This window comes from Stenella coeruleoalba, assembly GCF_951394435.1.
Source record: "Stenella coeruleoalba genome assembly, chromosome: 20".
Classification (NCBI taxonomy): domain Eukaryota; kingdom Metazoa; phylum Chordata; class Mammalia; order Artiodactyla; family Delphinidae; genus Stenella; species Stenella coeruleoalba.
Genome location: NC_137166.1, coordinates 40,811,330 through 40,826,899, shown reverse-complemented (window position 1 = coordinate 40,826,899; position 15,570 = coordinate 40,811,330). Strand labels below are relative to the sequence as shown.

The following is a 15,570-nucleotide window of genomic DNA, read 5'->3' as shown; positions in this document are numbered from 1 at the left end:
ATTCAGAAGCTTGGTATTAATTCCAAGAAATAAGCGTACATCACTCCTTCCTGTGTAAAAGTGTGCTAGCAGCCTTTCTTCTCAATACAAAAGCAGAAAAGGAAGTCCTTGAGGATTCTGGCTTCATTTTTTTTTTTTTAAGTATTTATTTATTTATTTGGCTGCCCTGGGTCTTAGTTTCGGCACGTGGGATCTAGTACCCTGACCCCAGGCCCCCTGCATTGGGAGCGCGGAGTCCTCACCACTGGACCACCAGGGAAGTCCCTAGTTTCATTCTTTAGACGAGTTTTACAGCTAACTTCATCCAGTATTACCTTATTCACATGAGAAGTGGTCACTGTGATTTGCTAACTCTCCAGGTTGTTGTTTTTTTATTTCAAAGATAAATGAGGAGTGATCACATGTTTCCAAATGAAAATATTTATCAGCTTCTAGACTGCATACTTTAAGCCTGGAAGCATCTATATGTAAAAATATCTTATAAAATATAAATAAAAAGCAAAATTCACAATATGTGTGGAGAAAATTAGGATACTACTGTTTTTATACCAAGCCAGTTGAAGATCAGAAAAACATATGTGAAACATTCAACTTAAAATGTCAGACTTTGACTTTCATCTAATATTAAATTCAATGTCACAGAACACAACATACCTGTATGGGTAGAACTCTATATAAAATACTGAGAAAAACCTCTTGGTAAATATTCATTCGTTGAAGGAGGTTAATTGTCCTCATAGATTCGGTTTTGTTATCATATATTAAGCCATGAAAACCTAAGATTGATATTTGAAAATTCAGTAAAAGATAATTATAATTAAATTATTCATTCAAAACTATTCATAGATTCTTTAGTATATGCCAGAGAATGTGCTAGGTGTTGCGGATATAATAGTCCTATCCATGAAAAGCACACCATATAATAGATGGACATTATTTAAATGTTTACACAAACATAGGTAAATTATAACTTCTGTGATGTAATAGAAGAACCGTATGATTCTTCTACAGAAATTTGGGCAAGAGGATTTTCTATTTCCCTGCTCTGCCTTCCTGCCATAAGACCTGTAGTACCTCCTTTGGGAGAGTATATGAAGCCTCCCTCCCACCCCCAGGGATGGGTTTGGCCATTTGACTTGCTCTGACCAATGGCAGGTGAGTGGATGTGACACAGGTCACATCTGAGCAGAATCTTTAAGAGACAATGCATGCTTCCACCAGCAATCTTGCCCTTTCCCTCTGCAGTGGTAACAGTATGTTCCACATAGGGGCTGGATAATGAGAGTGAGAAATAAATCTGTTGTTACAGAATTCCATTGTTATATTGAGGTCATTTGCTACTGTAACCAAGCCAACTAATTAACAGAAGGTATGAACAGTTCACAGAAGAAAACATGCACACAGTCCTTACACATCTGAAAAGATGCTCAACCTCACTCCTACTAGAATAGCAAATTAAAACTACACTAAGATATCGTTTCTCACCTAGCAGCTTGGAAAAAATCAAGAAGTTTGACAATATACTCTGTTAGTGAGGCTGTAAGGCTCTTTCATACACTGTAGTTGGGAATGCAAAATGGTATAATCCCTATGGAAGACAATTTGGCAACACCTAGCAAAATTACATGTGCATTTACTCTTTGATCCAGGAAGCCCATGTCTAGGAACAGATTCCAAAGACAGACTGGCAAAAAGACAAAATGACATAGGTACAAGGTCATTCCTGCAGTGCCATCTGTAAAAGCAAAAGATCAGAAACAATGCCAAAGTCCATCAACAGGAGGTGTTTTGGAATGAAATGTGTCCCCCCAAATTCCTATGTTGAAGCCCTAACCCCAATGTGTCTGTATTTGGATAGGGTCTACAAGGAGGTAAAAAGGTTAAGTGAGGTCATAGGGTGGGGCCTTAATCAGATAGGACATGGTGTCCATATAAGAAGAGGAACCAACAAGAGAGGGCTCTCTCCCTCCCTCTATGCACACACACAGCGGAAAGGCCTTGTAAGGACATGGCAAGAAGGTGGCCATCTACAAGCCAGAAAGAGGCTTCACCAGAAACCAACCCCGACAGTACCTTGATCGTAGACTTCTGGCCTCCAGAACTGAAAGAAAATAAATTTGTACTGTTTAAGCTACCCACTCGGTGTTATTTTGTTACGGCAGTCCTACTAGACTAATACAGGAGTGTTATGGACTGAGACTTTATATGGCCCCCTATGTTGAAGCCCTAAGGCTGTCCCCCTCCAATGTGATGGTATTGAAGATGAGCCTTTGGGAGGTAATTAGGTAGAGACAAAGGTTATAAGAGGGGGACCCTCATAATGGGATTAGTGCTCTTATCAGAAGAGACACTGGAGAGCTTGCTTTCTGTCTCTGTCTTCCATGTGAGGATGCAAAGAGAGGTGGCCAGCAACAAGCCAAGAGAGTCCTCACCAGAACCCAGCTGTGCTGGTACCCTGATCTTAGACTTCCAGCCTTTGGAACTGTGAGAAAATAAATTTCTGTTTTTTTAAGCCACCCAGTCAATGTTAGTTTGTTATGGCAGCCCGAGTAGACAAAGACAAGAAGGCTACCTGAATAAAGTTATGGTTACCCACACCAAGGAGTACTATGCAACTGCAAGAAAATAAGTAAGTAAATAAATAAGGAATATCATGATACTCTACTATAGAGTGATCAAGATTTCAGTCAAGTGAAAAAAGCAAAATAGAGGACAGTGTATACAGTAAGCAGGGTTTTTTCTGTAATAAAAGGGAAAATATGAATATATAAAGTATTTGCTTATATTGAAAATACTAACGGTAGAAGAATAAACCAAAAACTAATACAAATAGTTACCTAAAGAGTGAGGAAAGAAACAGGGTGGAGGTTACAGGGATGGAGGTGGACTTCCCTGAATGCTCCCTGTTTTATAGTTTTGACTTTGGAACCATGTAAACATTTTTTTAATAAGTATAAAAAATATATAAAATTTTTTAACAAAGCAATCACTGAAAACCAAAAGCAAGATAAAACAAAGAAACCTACTGAGTTGGTAGCTTGGTCACATAAAAAGAACTCTTTCCAGTGTTCTTGGGAATAGAGGAATATGACTGTAAATTCCTAGTAGGCTACATCCTAAGGACAAAAAGAATTACAAAGACAGCTTGAACTGTTTTCAGGCAATCATACTGTTAGTAGCAATATTATCATTGCTACACTGAAAGTATTCTACATAGCAGCATAAAACAAATAAGTGATAATGTCATAGAAGCCAAAATTTTCAGCTTAAAGAAAACAAGATACAAATATAAAGTCAAAAAAGTAAAAACCTTGTTATCCTAATTTTGAACTAAAAATAGCTCTATTCATATTTTCTTTTAGGAAAAAAAAAATTACATTTCCTACTCTGCTCACTAAAGGTCTGGAAATAAGGACCAAACTAGTAGCAATAAGTGCCTCTAGTACCCAGACTGTGGTCTCTAAATAGCCACTAAAGAGAACTGGGGCTCCTTGGAGAAACAGCTGATTCTAGGTCATGGGTAGGAAATACACAAAATGGGCTTGAAACATCTTGTCATGCCAAAGGAGTTTTCAAAGGCTACTGGAGTCATGTCAAAAAGACAGCAGTTGGTGGTTAAGAATCCACCTGCCAATGCAGAGGAGAAGGGTTCAAGCCCTGGTCCGGGAAGATCCCACATGCCGCAGAGCAACTAAGCCCAGGTGCCACAACTACTGAGTCTGTGCTCTAGAGCCCACAAGCCACAACTACTGAGCCTGTGTGCCACAACTACTGAAGCCTGCATGCCTAGAACCTGTGCTCCGCAACGAGACAAGCCACCGCAATGAGAAGCCTGTGCACCACAATGAAGAGTAGCCCCAGCTTGCCACAACTAGAGAAAGCCCGCACAGCAACGAAAAACCCAATGCAGCCAAAAAAAAAAAAAAAAAAAAAAAGACAGCAGCTGATTTGAAGGGCATCCCACTGGCCAAAAACTGGACAACTTGTTATAAGAAGAATAATGCAAAAGATTGAAATGCATGAAATATGTTAGAAATCCATGTGTTTATGATAATATTTAAAAAGCAAACCTTTAGGGGATGCTAGAGAGGTAACCCATTCTAAAACAAAGGGAAAGGAGCAATACTTATCCCACCTTTCCTTTAGGAACTGACATTCTGGGTTGCCAAATAGTTGATGAGAAAACGTTTTTATTTAGAGAGGAAGTCCATCTGATAATGATGGAAGGAATTACAGAATCAGAATATCACCATGCTATAGTCCTTATGTAATGAACAGATTTAAGTAATGATCATCAATGGTGATAAACCTAGGTGAAAGGCTAACTAAGAACTTAATAATGGATGGCCCAGTCTAAACTCCAAAAGAATGAGCTGCACATTATGCACCCCCTGATGTGGAAGTGGACAACACCATCTAGGAAGTATTCTTGCTAAAAAGCAGAACCTAAATCTGAGCAAGCCTCTAGATCTAACTGCCAATTACGAGGAAATTCAGACAACAGAGAAACACTGAATGGCACCACTGGGGCTCCACCAAAATCCAGAAAGTGGAAAACTCAGACAAAGCAATCAGTGTTTCCAGTGAAGAATTACAAGAAAAAAAAGATGGTGAGAAATCCATAGCTTAAAAGAAACAAAGACATAGCGAAAGACTGCAATGTATGAGCTTTATTTGGATTTCAAAACTACATTAAAAATCTGTAAGACAAGAGGAAAATGAGAATATTGAGTAGATATTTGATATTAAGTAATTTCTTAATTGTGATAATGACAACTTGGTTATGTTTATAAAAGGGATGGGCTTCCCTGGTGGCGCAGTGGTTGAGAGTCCGCCTGCCGATGCAGGGGACACGGGTTCGTGCCCCAGTCCGGGAGGATCCCGCATGCTGAGGAGCGGCTGGGTCCGTAAGCCATGGCCGCTGAGCCTGCGCGTCCGGAGCCTGTGCTCCGCAACGAGAGAGGCCACAGCAGTGAGAGGCCCGCGTACCGCAAAAAAAAAAAAAAAAAAAAAAGGGAATTGCCATTCTTTAGAAAATTATACTGATATATTTACAGATGAAGCAATATGATGTCTTGGAGTTACTCCAAAATTATCCAGGTTGAGGATGGGGGTAGAGAGGAAACAAGATTGGTCATAAACTGGTAACCACTGTAATTGAGTGATACTTGAGTGCAAATCCATTAGAGGATTTTCTCTACCTTTTTATATGTTTGAAAGTTTCTAAAAGAATAATCTTAACAAATAACTAAATGAATTGAAACAGATCAACCACTGAGTTCATAGTGATTAGAAAGAAAATACTCATTATTCACCTTTAGAGCAGAGGTTTTCAACTTCAACACTACCAGTATTTTGACATTTTGGTCCCGATACTTCTTCTGTCCTGAGCACCACAGGATGTTTAGCAGCATCTCTGCCCTCTACTCACTAAATTCCAGTAGCACACTCACCCTCTCCCCTGTAAAGTGTAACAATCAAAACCATCTCTGGACATTCCAGATGTCCCCCAGGGACACAACTGCCCTTCAATAAGAACCCCTGCTTTGGGGAATGCTAGAGAGGCAACTCATAATTTTGAGAACTTGTAAGTACAGCTGATTCTCATTACTCACCACAGTTATGTTCTATAAAATTGCAATGAAAACTGTATTAGCAATACTGAATGAGGAGGAAATACAGGGTTACTTTCCTACAAGCTTCTGGTCATGCATTTTCATCAACTGATCAACACATGACCTTGATTTATATGAGTTTTTGTCTAAAGACACCTTTAGTATATATTGTTGTTTCATTAACATTTAACTCATGGCCGACAGCACTCTAACTCACACCTGAACAAAGCTCATCTAACACACGTTATTTTCTCTGTATGCCTTCACCATAGTCTTCTCGCACTTAGGAAAACTAGACAGCACTGCAGCACTATGCTTGTGGGCCACTTTAAACAGGAAAATCACCAACGAAAACCACAAAAATGCAAAAAACACATGGCACTAAACAGATTGTGAAAAGGACTCTGTAGTCTGAGCTGAAACACGAAAGCACTGCATCACCTTATTTGACCTCAGCTGGGAACACACAAATGAAGCAACTAAAAATTTTCACTGCTGTGCACATGCCCGTGAATGACGGTGAAGGCACCAGGACTATTGATTCTGGGGTTACAAATATGTTTCAGAGAGTAGGTGAATTTGCAAATATAGAATCCATGAATAATGAGGATCAACTGTATGGGGGAAAAATCAACACTTATCCTGCCTTTTTTGATAAACTGTAGCTCGGGGTAATCAAATAGCTGATGAGAAAAAGGTTTTCTATCTAACAGAGTTCCAGCTAATAAATGCAGGAGGAATGAGAGTCACTTCTGTAACTCTATTGAAATAATGGACAGAGGCAATAGTCATCAATGGCTGCTAAAACCACTAAGTGCAAGGCTGGTGAGTAATTAACCTTATTATGTGTGAATGCAACTATCCACACAGGAATCAACTGATTAACTTTTATGGCACTAAAAGAAAGGCAACCAAAATTTCATGTCTCCTATCGTGATAAAATTAGAGTACAAAACATCGCCCATGAAGAATTCTTACCAAAAATATATCTGATTCCAAACAAAGCCTAGAAAAAGGCAATTCTCTGTTATATGCACCCATATGAAGCACATAACGCATATATTGAGTAGGAGAGACCCTTTTGGAGGGTTCCATTAAATGGAGTAAAGGTAAAGAGTATGTGCTCTAAAACACTTAGAAACACAGAAAACGTGGGAAAATGGTAACTGCAAAATAAAGGAATGAATGGGGGCACTGGGGACAAAAAAGACAACTGTAATTCTCATTTGTACTACCAAAACGCCTCCTGTTTTCAGACAATACTCCTTTCACATACAAAGACCTTTTCCAAAATGACCATGAAAACAATTAACAGCAAAACCAAGAAACTGTGAACAGATAATTAGGGATGGAGTAGAGCTGAGAAGCAAGGAGAGGAGAACTACATAAAATATTACGTAACTTCTTCCAAAGCAAAACATTTTCATGGATTGATTATGTTAAAAAGGAAAAAAACTATACAAGTTCAAGGAAAAACTACACAAGATCTATAAAGCATTTAGAATGCATTAGTGCAAAAGTATATTTTAGCAGAAATATTGAAAAGAATGCAGTAGACCCCAAATAAAACTATTAGTTGTGATTACCTTGCATGAGGGTTGGAGCCTGCAGCATCTGCTTGTAGTAGGAGTAATACAGTCCACATTCTGTTCTGAATGAGATTTCTCGCTCCACTTCCTGAAATAAAGTTAGGTCTACTGGGTTTACATGACCTAGTTTTGTTTAAATATCTGTTGTCACTGTAGAAACAGGATATAGAACTACAACTTAAAAGAAAAACACAAAAACAAAAAACTCTGACAACAGTCTTAAGAAATCTTGGCAAATAAAAACAATAAAAGGCTGATAATTATTGAAGCTGGGTGTATATTATACGGGTTTATTTCACTATTCTCGCTGTTTTTGTGGATGTTTAAAATTTCCTATAACAAACCATTTTTAACAATGGAGAAAACTAGTTCCATTTAAGTTAATGTTTCAGAGTTAACGTTTTTAATTTCACACAAATTAAAACCTTAAAAAAGTACCACCATTCTTATGTAATATTAGTGAAAAACAAAATAGGGACAATAGAAAAATCTCTCAAATAAAAAGAACTATAACTGCATTAGACACCTGCCTAAAAGCTAACAATATTATATAAGATTAATAATTTTCTTTTTATTCTAAGAATACAAGGTATTCTTAGTAAAATGGGGCAGACCTTTTACATGTGAATTTTACTTTGACAAGTGTAACCTTGGTGGAAAGATGTTCATGTAGGAAAATGGATACAAGAAATATTAAACTGCTTTTATATAAATATTCAATTTTAGAAGAACTGAAAATTTAAAGTAGTAGTTATTAGTCGATTTGGTTGTAAGGTGCTTTTATGAAATTTAAGATTTAAATCAGTAATATAAAATATGGAGGCAACTGGTAACAAGAATGGGGAAGACTTTCTGGAATAATCCTATTAATACTCTTAGATCCTATATTTCATATATATATAACAGTATAAATGAACAAAAAATTATAACCGGGGCTTCCCTGGTGGCGCAGTGGTTGGGGGTCCGCCTGCCGATGCAGGGGACGGGGGTTCGTGCCCTGGTCCGGGAGGATCCCACGTGCTGCGGAGCGGCTGGGCCCGTGAGCCGGCCACTGGGCCTGTGCGTCCGGAGGCTGTGCTCCACGGCGCGAGAGGCCACAAAAGTGAGAGGCCCGCGTACCGCAAAAAATAAATAAATTATAACCTATGTCATTATAGATTCTTTTACACCAGTGTTGAAAAAACCAGGTTCTGCAACACACTGTCTAAAATGTAATACCATCTATGTTTTTTCCTATACAGCGGATCCATATTCCACAAACCCAACTTTACTGGTGGAGGATGATAAACACTGAATATCTTACTTTCTAGTGGATAAACTTCTTTTAGCACATCTTTGTTTTCCCCTACCTCCAATTATTTTTCAAATAGTAATAAACATTTCATTAAAAGAACCAGTCATGCTATTTATCTTCAGATCTGCCCTTAAGATATTTAAAGAGGGACTTCCCTGGTGGTCCAGTGGTTAAGAATCTGCCTTGCAATGCAGGGGATGAAGGTTCGATCCCTGGTGTGGGAACGAAGATCCCACATGCCGTGGGCCAACGAAGAACCCGTGCGCCGGCAACTAAGACCCGACACAGCCAAAAATAAAAAAAATAAAAAAAGATATTTAAAGAAATATTTCTCCTACCCTTTAAAAAAGTATTATAAATTAATTCACGAATAAAGCATTGAATACTCTACTATCAAAGAGTATAAACATCCACTTACTGATATTAAAACAATTATGTTTCATCATTAACTCTTTTTTAAAAAAGCAGAAGGCACAGGGTAGCAAACCTTCTTATATAATGAGCTTCCTTTCACAGAAAACAATTTTTTTTTTTTTTTTTTGCGGTACGCGGGCCTCTCACTGATGTGGCCTCTCCCGTTGCGGAGCACAGGCTCTGGACGCGCCGGCTCAGCGGCCATGGCTCACGGGCCCAGCCGCTCCGTGGCATGTGGGATCTTCCCGGACCAGGGTGCAAACCCCTGTCCCCTGCATCGGCAGGCGGACTCTCAACCACTGCGCCACCAGGGGAGCCCAGAAAACAAATTTATCCTTGGGAAATCAAACATAAGAAAAAAAAGGCTCATCGGGTTTTGAAATTTAATTTCATTAGCACACTTGCTTTACAAAAAGGACAACGGAAAATGATGTAGCTCTTTTAGCTTTTACATTTGCTACTGATTTGTGTTGTGTCTTTCATACCTGTAAAGTTTTATATTTTGGCAGTCACATTAATCCATTCACCTTTAATCTTTGGGAAAAACTGCTCCACTGCTTTTGATAACATAAAACTAAATTGGTATTAATTGTTTCCAGAATGTTCAACCTCCTCCGTGGTCAGGTAACCATAGAAACTATGAAGTGACATTAACTAAGCAAATACTAGCTTTTGCCCATGCAAATAAGAAAAAAAACCACATTAAGTATATTACATTCCTTTCCTTCTCTCCAGCTGCCTTAAAGTGCTCAAAGTGTGGCTGCCTTCAATGGAATATTCTGACATCAAACACTCATGCCCAAACCAAACTGGAGAACGAAAACAGTCATTCACATGTAGGGGGCTCCCTATCGGACATGGTTCTAAAAGGAGACTGACTTCATGAAGATGCAGAAAGAGAAGAAAAACCGCTCAAAGTACTAAAAGTAGAAAGCCACTTTTGTGCCCCATCTCTCTCTCTTTTAACATACCCAGAATGTGTAAAGAACAGAGGGGATCCTGATTAGTAAAAATGCCTTTCAACATGATTAATTGGTAATCTTGGCACCAGCTGTATAGAACCAAATGCTATACTTTATTAGACAGACACTTGCAAGTTTTACATCTGCTTCATGCTAAGAGAACATCTGCTCTACTCAAAACACTTTTCCAGTTTTTATACAGCAATTTATACTTTGCCTGGTGGATAGTGCCAATGAAAAGGTACATCAATAGAAGTTACCCTGTGAAGAACACAAAACGAACAAATACTTCATATTTTAAATTGCACAAGTTCCACAGGGGAAGCACTGTTGAGAGAATAAAAAACATTGTCTCTGAAGATGACAGAGAAAAGCAGAAAGACAAAATAATTGTATTTTTAAGAAATTGTACAGCTAAAGCCATTTAAGTAGAAGTTAATACAGTAATTTAACAGAAGTACTAAAAGGAAATAAGCATGAAGAAAAGAAAATGACTAATTAATGTTGCCAGGGCATGCAACTAATGTTTTGCATGCCCTGGCAACACACAAAAGGTAATAAGCCCTTTTAGACAAATGACACCAAATTTGCAAAGGAACCATATCATTAGTTTTAAAAAATCTCATGTAAATAACTTTGTTTATAAAATTGCCCCCCCCAAAACAACTAGGCAACTGGTAGTGGGGAAGCCATTGAAAGATTAACATTAAAGGTAAAATTAACATTAAAGATTACATTAAAGACAAATGTAATCTTTCAGAATTAAGTTAACAAATCATCTCACTAAGCAACAGTAGCTCATGATAAGACAGCTGTTCTTAAAGTTCCGTACAGGGAATCATGCTGTCAGCAAACATATTTATGGCACATACATGGTTTATTGTCTGGTTAAATTCATGTCCATCTGTTAGAATGGAATGATTCTTGCCCTAGAGTTGATTAAAAGCCATGACATATGACAGCTGCCAAGCAGTGTTTGTGACTAGGTTAGACTATTGTTGAAGTGACAGTATTTCCACTGGGCTCGGCTGAAGCAATTATCAGTTGTGGTTCTACCATAGTTACCACTGTGCGGATTAACCCTATTTGGTCTAAAGACTCCTTGCTTTGCAGGAGTATTCAATGGGAAGATGTGCAAATTCTATAAAATCAAATAAATAAGAAAAAATGTTAGCATAAAGAAAAAAGACTTTAAAAACTTGAGTGACTTGAGTACTTTTGGCCAAATGAGAATTACCTTTCCTTATAACTGAACGTTTATTTTCTGAGGAAACAAAAAGGGATAAGAACTCAGTCCTTGATTCCAAGGAGTTTAAGTTTCAATGAGAAAGAACAATACATTTTTTAAAAAGGAAAACGACTGTTCAAGGAAACACAGGTATCAATTAGAAGGAATGACAATGCTTTGCCTATTAAACTAGCCTCCCCACTGGATTCTGTGCTTCTAATTGGTATCTTCTTCCTCCAATCGATCTTCGCCATTCACTCATTCACTCATCCATCCATCCACTCATTTATTCATTCAACAAATACCTACTGACCACCAACAATTGACAAGCATTCTTTTGCTGGGAGATTTAGCAGGGAAGAAAAGAGACACAGATCTCTGCCTTCATGGAATTTATAATCTAGAGCAGAAGGAGAAGGGAACAAATAAACAAGTAAAATATACAAAGGAAAGCAGAGAAGTGGCATAGGGAGGGAAGGGGGTGGTGCCATGATCCTGGAGGTGGACAGGGAAGGCCTCGCTGATGAAGTGACACTGACCAGAGAGCGGAAGAGGTGAGGTAGTGAGCCATGTGGCTGTCTGAGGGGAGAGCCCATCAGTCAGGCAAAACAGCCCACATGCACCCTGGAGATCAGCGAGGAAGACAGTGTGGCTGGAGTGGAGGGAACAAGGAAGGGGCAGTAATAAGGTCGGGGGGCTGTAGGGGCAGAAGTAGAATCTGAGATGTAATGTGGGGTTAGGGGCTGGACCACTCAGTCTGGGAGACACAAGGACTCTGGGCTCATACTCTGAGCTACAAGGTGTGTGTGCAGGAGGTGTGGAGGTCAGGAGTTTGGTTTTAGACATGCTGAGTTTGAATGTGAAGGGTTTTGAGCAGAGACATACACTGCTATATATTTAAAAGAATCGCACTGGCTGCTGTGTTCAGAATAGATTCTACGGGACAAGGGCAAAGCCGGGAAACCAGGAAGGGGGCTGCTGAAGTAATCCTGGTAGAGACAAAGGCGGAGGTTGTGAGAGGTGATCGGATTCTAGACACTGTCAAAAGAAAACTGATTGGGATTTCCTGAAGGATTTAATGTGGGCCACATGTGCCTACTTAATTTAATTACAATTAAAAGTTCAGGGGCTTCCCTGGTAGCACAGTGGTTAAGAATCCGCCTGCCAATGCAGGGGACATGGGTTCAAGCCCTGGTCTGGGAAGATCCCACATGCTGTGGAACAACTAAGCCTGTGCGCCACAACTACTGAGCCTGCACTCCAGAGCCCGCAAGCCACAACTATTGAGCCCCTGTGCCACGACTACTGAAACCCACGTACCTAGAGCCTGTGCTCCGCAACAAGAGAAGCCACCACCATGAGAAGCCTGCGCACTGCAACAAAGAGTAACCCCCACTCGCCACAACTAGAGAAAGCCCGCACTCAGTCAAGGGAGACCCAACGCAGCCAAAAAATAAATAAATAAATGTATATTTAAAAAAATTAAAAATTCAGTTCCTCAGTTCCTGAGCGTATTTGGATAATGGCTATAGTATTACCACAGCAAAGATAGAGAACTTTACAGCAAACAGAAAGTTTTTTTTTTAATAGATCTTTATTGGAGTATAACTGCTTCACCATACTGTGTTAGTTTCTGTTGTACAACAAACTGAATCAGCCATATGTATACACATATCCCCATATCCCCTCCCTCTTGAGCCTCCCTCACACCCTCCCTATCCCACCCCTCTCAGTTGTCACAAAGCACTGAGCTGTATCTCCCTGTGCTATGCAGCAGCTTCCCACTAGCTAACCATTTACATTTGCTAGTATATGTATGTTGCTGATACTCACACCTCGCCCCAGCTTCCCCCTCCCTCCCCGTGTCCTCAAGTCCATTCTCTATGTCTACATCTTTATTCCTGCCCTGCCAGTACCATTTTTTTTTTTTTTAGATTCCATGTATGTGCATTAGTATACGGTATTTGTTTTTCTCTTTCTGACTTACTTGACTCTGTATGACAGACTCTAGGCACATCCACCTCACTACAAATAACTCAATTTCGTTTCTCTTTATGGCTGAGTAATATTACATTGTATATATGTGCCACATCTTCTTTATCCATTCATCTGTTGACGGACATTTAGGTTGCTTCCATGTCCTGGCTATTGTAAATAGAGCTGCAATGAACACTGTGGTACATGACTTTTTTTTTTTAACATCTTTATTGGAGTTTAACTGCTTTACAATGGTGTGTTAGTTTCTGCTTTATAACAAAGTGAATCAGCTATACATATACATATATCCCCATATCTCCTTCCTCTGCGTCTCCCTCCCACCCTCCCTATCCTACCCCTCTAGGTGGTCACAAAGCACGGAGCTGATGTCCCTGTGCTATGCGGCTGCTTCCCACTAGCTATCTATTTTACATTTGGTAGTATATGTAAGTCCATGCCACTCTCTCACTTCATCCCAGCTTACCCTTCCCCCTCCCCGTGTCCTCAAGTCCATTCTCTACATCTGCATCTTTATTCCCGTCCTGCCCCTAGGTTCTTGAGAACCATTTTTTTTTTTTTTTTAGATTCCATATATATGTGTTAGCATATGGTATTGGTTTTTCTTTCTGACTTACTTCACTTTGTATGACAGAATCTAGGTCCATCCACCTCATTACAAATAATGCAATTTCGTTTCTTTTTATGGTTGAGTAATATTACATTGTATATATGTGCCACATCTTTATCCATTCATCTGTCGATGGACACTTAGGTTGCTTCCATGTCCTGACTATTGTAAATAGAGCTGCAATGAACATTGTGGTACATGACTCTTTTTGAATTACGGTTTCCTCAGGGTATATGCCAGTAGTGGGATTGCTGGGTCATATGGTAGCTCTATTTTTAGTTTTTTAAGGAACCTCCATACTGTTCTCCATAGTGGCTATATCAATTTACATTCCCACCAACAGTGCAGGAGGGTTCCCTTTTCACCACACCCTTTCCAGCATTTACTGTTTGTAGATTTTTGATGATGGCCATTCTGATTGGTGTGAGGTGATACCTCACTGTAGTTTTGATTTGCATTTTTCTAATAATTAGTGATGTTGAGCAGCTTTTCATGTGCGTCTTGGCCATCTGTATGTCTTCTTTGGTGAAATGTCTATTTAGGTCTTCTGCCCATTTTTTAATTGGATTGTTTTTTGTTTTTTTTGTTGATATTGAGCACCATGAGCTGTTTGTATATTTTGGAGATTAACCCTTTGTCCATCATTTCATTTGCAAACATTTTCTCCCATTCTGAGAGTGGTCTTTTCGTCTTGTTTATGGTTTCCTTTGCTGTGCAATAGATTTTAAGTTTATTTAGGTCCCATTTGTTTATTTTTGTTTTTATTTCCATTCCTCTAGAGGTGGGTCAAAAAAGATCTTGCTGTGGTTTATGTCAAAGAGTGTTTTTCCTATGTTTTCCTCTAAGAGTTTTATAGTTCTGGTCTTACATTTAGGTCTTTAATCCATTTGGAGTTAATTTTTGTGTATGGTGTTAGGTAGTGTTCTAATTTCATTCTTTTACATGTAGCTGTCCAGTTTTCCCAGCACCACTTATTAAAGAGGCTGTCTTTTCTCCATTGTATGCTCTTGCCTCCTTTGCCGTAAATTAGGTGACTATACGTGCATGGGTCTATCTCTGGGCTTTCTATCCTGTACCATTGATCTATACTTCTGTTTTTGTGCCAGTACCATACTGTCTTGATTACTGCAGCTTTGTAGTATAGTATCAAGTTGGGGAGACTGATTCTTCCAGCTCCATTTCTCTTTTTCAAGACTGCTTTTGTATTTGTGATCTTTTGTGTTTCCATATGAATTGTAAAATTTTTTGTTCTAATTCTGTGAAGAATGCCATTGGTAGTTTGATAGGGATTGCACTGAATCTGTAGATTGCTTTGGGTAGTATAGTCATTTTCACAATATTGATTCTTCCAATCCAAGAACATGGTATATTTCTCCATCTGTTTATGTCATCTTTGATTTCATTCATCAGTGTTTTATAGTTTTTTGAGTACAAGTCTTTTGCCTCCTTAGGTAGGTTTATTCCTAGGTATTTTATTCTTTTTGTTGCGATGGTAAATGGGATTGTTTCCTTCATTTCTCTTTCTGATTTTTCGTTGTTAGTGTATAGGAATGCCAGAGATTTCTGTGCATTAATTTTGTATCCTGCAACCTTACCAAATTCACTGATTAGTTCTAGTAGTTTTCTGGTGGCATCTTTAGGATTTTCTATGTATAGTATCATGTCATCCGTAAACAGTGACAGTTTTACTTCTTCTTTTCCAATTTGTATTCCTTTTATTTCTTTTTCTTCTCTGATTGCCGTGGCTAGGACTTCGCCATTGAATAATAGTGGCAAGAGTGGACATCCTTGTCTCATTCCTGATCTTGATGGAAATGCTTTCAGTTCTTCACCATTGAGTATGATGTTTGTTGTGGGTCTGTC

At 39.0% G+C, this 15,570-nt stretch overlaps 1 protein-coding gene across 2 annotated transcripts in view; it reads right to left on the bottom strand.

Annotated features, from left to right (window-relative positions):
* The window catches only part of DPY19L3 (dpy-19 like C-mannosyltransferase 3), a 70,850-nt gene that overhangs the window by 37,867 nt on the left and 17,413 nt on the right, over positions 1 to 15,570 (bottom strand). For both annotated transcript variants that reach the window (XM_079908166.1, XM_079908167.1), the window contains 2 exons: positions 7,202 to 7,292; positions 655 to 776 (listed from right to left, as the gene is read on the bottom strand). In XM_079908166.1, coding sequence (XP_079764292.1) covers positions 655 to 776; positions 7,202 to 7,292 — 213 coding nt within the window. The remainder of the gene's footprint in view (positions 1 to 654; positions 777 to 7,201; positions 7,293 to 15,570) is intronic.